At 31.0% G+C, this 3606-nt stretch overlaps 1 protein-coding gene across 7 annotated transcripts in view; it reads left to right on the plus strand.

The window, feature by feature from the left end:
- The window catches only part of LOC106458166 (nucleolysin TIAR-like), a 281791-nt gene that overhangs the window by 260681 nt on the left and 17504 nt on the right, over nucleotides 1-3606 (plus strand). For all 7 annotated transcript variants that reach the window (XM_013917630.2, XM_013917631.2, XM_013917628.2 and 4 more), the window contains 2 exons: nucleotides 832-916; nucleotides 1848-1974. In XM_013917630.2, the coding sequence (XP_013773084.1) occupies nucleotides 832-916; nucleotides 1848-1974 (212 nt within the window). The remainder of the gene's footprint in view (nucleotides 1-831; nucleotides 917-1847; nucleotides 1975-3606) is intronic.

Genomic DNA, 3606 nt, shown 5'->3' on the forward strand with positions numbered 1-3606 from the left:
TCTAGGACTCAGCCATTTTTTTTGGCATTTAATATTCTCATAGAGAATCCATTTTTCATCACCAGTGACAATTCTGTACAAAAATGGTTCACGCGCATTACGTGTCAGAAGAGCCGAAGCAACATTCACACGTTGGAAACAATGATCATCAGAGAGTTTGTGAGGCACCCAAACGCCTTTTTTATGGAGTTTTCCTGTATTCCTTAGATGTTTACGTATTGTTTCATGAGAGGCATGTAATTTCAGGGCCATTTCACGAGTGTGTTTCCTTGGGTTAGACTCAACAAGCGTCTTGAGAGCATCATTATCAATTCCAACATGTCAGCTCCTGCCATCACAGTTTTTAAGGCTAAAGTCACCTGAACTAAATTTGCTGAACCATCGTTGACACTTACGACCATTCAAAACATTTCCATAAACTTCTTTGATATTCTTTGTGGCTACAGAGGCATTGTATTCAAATAGCATTACATGCCGAATGTGTGTTTCGTCGTGTGCCATCATTATAAGGGATTAGAGTATACTACACTTTACACATTATATACACAGTTTTTATTCTAATAATGGCTGGAGACGGCTTAAATGGGTAATGAAGAAAAACTTTAATATAAGTTTAACATGACAGCAAATGTACAACGTTTCGACAAGGTTTTTATTCATTTACAACTGGCCCTCCCAATGTTTAGTACATTGCAAATTAACTAGAAATAATCTTGATGAAATTCATTGGTTCAATTTTTTTATGAAAAAATTTTAATGTCTGTAAACTCTTTCTTGTTTGCTCATTTTCTGTAAGCTAAAGTTTGCAGTTGTTTCTTGTTTTATCTTTAGATGAACTTGTGCACAAAACATTTATAACCTATGGACCAATCCAGGAAATACGAGTGTTCAAGGACAAAGGTTATGCATTCATTAGGTAAGTAAGTCTTTGTTCATTTCTTTTTTTTTACATTTAATTTCTTATTAAAAAGATTTCTACATTATATATATATATATATATATATATATATATGTATATATAGACACACACACACACATAAGTAATTAACATGGTGCAACATGTTTCATTAATTCGTAACTTGTAATTCTCTCACAAAGTTATGAAGCCAAGAATTTTTAATATGCAGGAAGTACATACTATTATGGCTATTCAATAAGATAAAACTTGGGATAACCTAAATTTTAATCTTCGTGGATAGTACAGATATGGCACTTTTAATTTTTATTTATTTATTAGGCATTGTTTTATTCATTCATGGATAATACACCTGCTTTATGAAAGTGAGCAAATGATGATTTGTTTTGTGAGGATAGATCAGTTATAAAGGTGTTCAATAGAATAAAAAAAAATTTTCAGCAAACATAAAATAAAAATCGTTAAAACTTAAGTCCTTTCAAACAAAACTTGTATTTCAAAGTGACAGTTACCTATATGTTTGCATGACATATTCCACATTTGGTATATTTATTCACTTTTTGTTTGTTTCTTCTGTTCAACCAGAAATAAATAACCTGTCACTTCACACTGATTGATATGCACATGCATAAGTAATCACTATCAATTCTAAAATTTAAATACATATGTTACATTTTTGATTTAAATACTACCTTCCTTACTGTTAAAACTTGTGTACTTGAGAATGATTGCACCAGTAATCAAAACTTCATACCTGTTCTAAAAAATAATCTTCCTTACTGTAAAAGTAGTAACTTGAATACAACGCCTTCATTTTTTTACCATGTAGCTAATGCAATTAATTTTATCGAATAATTTTAACTTGAAAGATCATAGAGAATTGAGTCCTATAAGTTTATATAATTAAATGAACTTAGCTATTGTCTAACAGGTTTGCTACAAAAGAAGCAGCAACACATGCTATAGTTGGCACACACAACTGTGAAATCAATGGGCAGAGTGTGAAATGCTCTTGGGGGAAGGAAACAGGAGACCCAACTAATCAACAACAGACACAGGTGAATTTCTACATTAGTGATTATGATAGTCATATCTAGGTCATGTAGTTCATTATTGTACATGTTTAGTAAGGTTTTTCAGTTATTGCTGTAGCCATTCTGTTACACTATTATAAACTGCTGTTTTGGCCTTGTAGTTCATTATTGTACACAGTTAGTATGGTCTTGTGGTTATTGTGGTAGCCATCTGGCTTAGATTTTCCATTACATTAATATATTCACAGCCAGGTTGGTCTTGTAGTTATTACTGTAGCCATTTATCTAAGAATTTCCATTACATTATTATACACAGCCATTTTGGTCTTGTAGTTCATTATTGTAAACAGCTATCATGGTCTTGTAGTTAATCCTTTCCAGATAGGTCACAGGTGAAAGGCCATGTCATTGTATTTGTTGACTCGCATTCAAAATTTTATTCAACTATTATTTCATGAATTTATGTCAACAAGTTTGGTATCAAACTATAGATTATAATTCAAATCTTAGTATTATACATTACTCAGTTTCATAATTTAAAAGTAAATATTAAGAAAACACTGTTAAACATCGATTTTTGTGTGTCGCATGGTATGTTGAATGCAGCACTGGTTCAAATTAGTTGTTTGTGATGTCAAAATACTAAGTCTATAGTTTCATACAAATTAGAATCTCAAATTATAGATATTGACAAGCTAGAATATAAAATAAGAACCTCATATCTTTTCTATTTGCTAAGATGTTGCTCATGTAACAAATCAAACACAGTGGAACCCCACCCAGCTCTTTCCATTTTTGGAAATGCTCCCTTATATACACTTACTTCTATATATGACCTGAATAACCAATCAAAAGCTCAGAATGTCCCCCTTGTGGCTTTCCTTGCCATTTTAAATTCTTAGGATGCCATCTCTTTCTTTCAAACCAAGATTTCAAGAAGGTACGTTATATCTTTAGTCTGCTTGAAATTTCATATTTTTTTAGACTGAAATACAGCTGTTACTAAGCTTGATAAATTATAGTGCAATTCTATGGTATTGGTATAGTAATTTATGATTTTTTGTTATTCAACTGTGTATATAAAACCTAAAAAAAATTATCTCATTTCATATTCTCCACATGCGAAATTTTAAAAGACATTAGCGACTGAGTACAAAGGTTGTACCTAGAAGAGATAATTGTTTGCATTACTTTTTTATTTACTGTTGTATGTTTTAAGAAAAATAAGTTTAAGAACTTATTTCTAGATAGCAATAATCTATATCTGTATATAATGTATAATAATTGAAATGTGATGAATAAAATCCCTATAACCCGAGTGCTTTTGAAAGCGCTTGGGTTATAGGGTTTTTATTCATTTCTATCAAGATTTCTTGAACCTACGTGTTTTTCTAAGATCATGAATTGGAATGTGACTGTATTTTAGAAAATACTAGTCTACTAAAACACAGCCAAAACAGGTCACTTTGTAAAGACTAAAGGTCAACGTTTTATTATTGGATACGGTAACATGAGTGCATGTGTGCCAGGTCATTGTAACTTCTGTATTGTTAGCCAGGCACAGTTGAAAGGTCAATATAATAAAAATAATAAATATATATAAGTGTATAATGTTATGAGATTTAAGCTATTTTGTCTAAACATTTTTATTTTTGT

This window comes from Limulus polyphemus, unplaced genomic scaffold (genome assembly GCF_000517525.1).
Source record: "Limulus polyphemus unplaced genomic scaffold, Limulus_polyphemus-2.1.2 Scaffold423, whole genome shotgun sequence".
Lineage (NCBI taxonomy): Eukaryota > Metazoa > Arthropoda > Merostomata > Xiphosura > Limulidae > Limulus > Limulus polyphemus.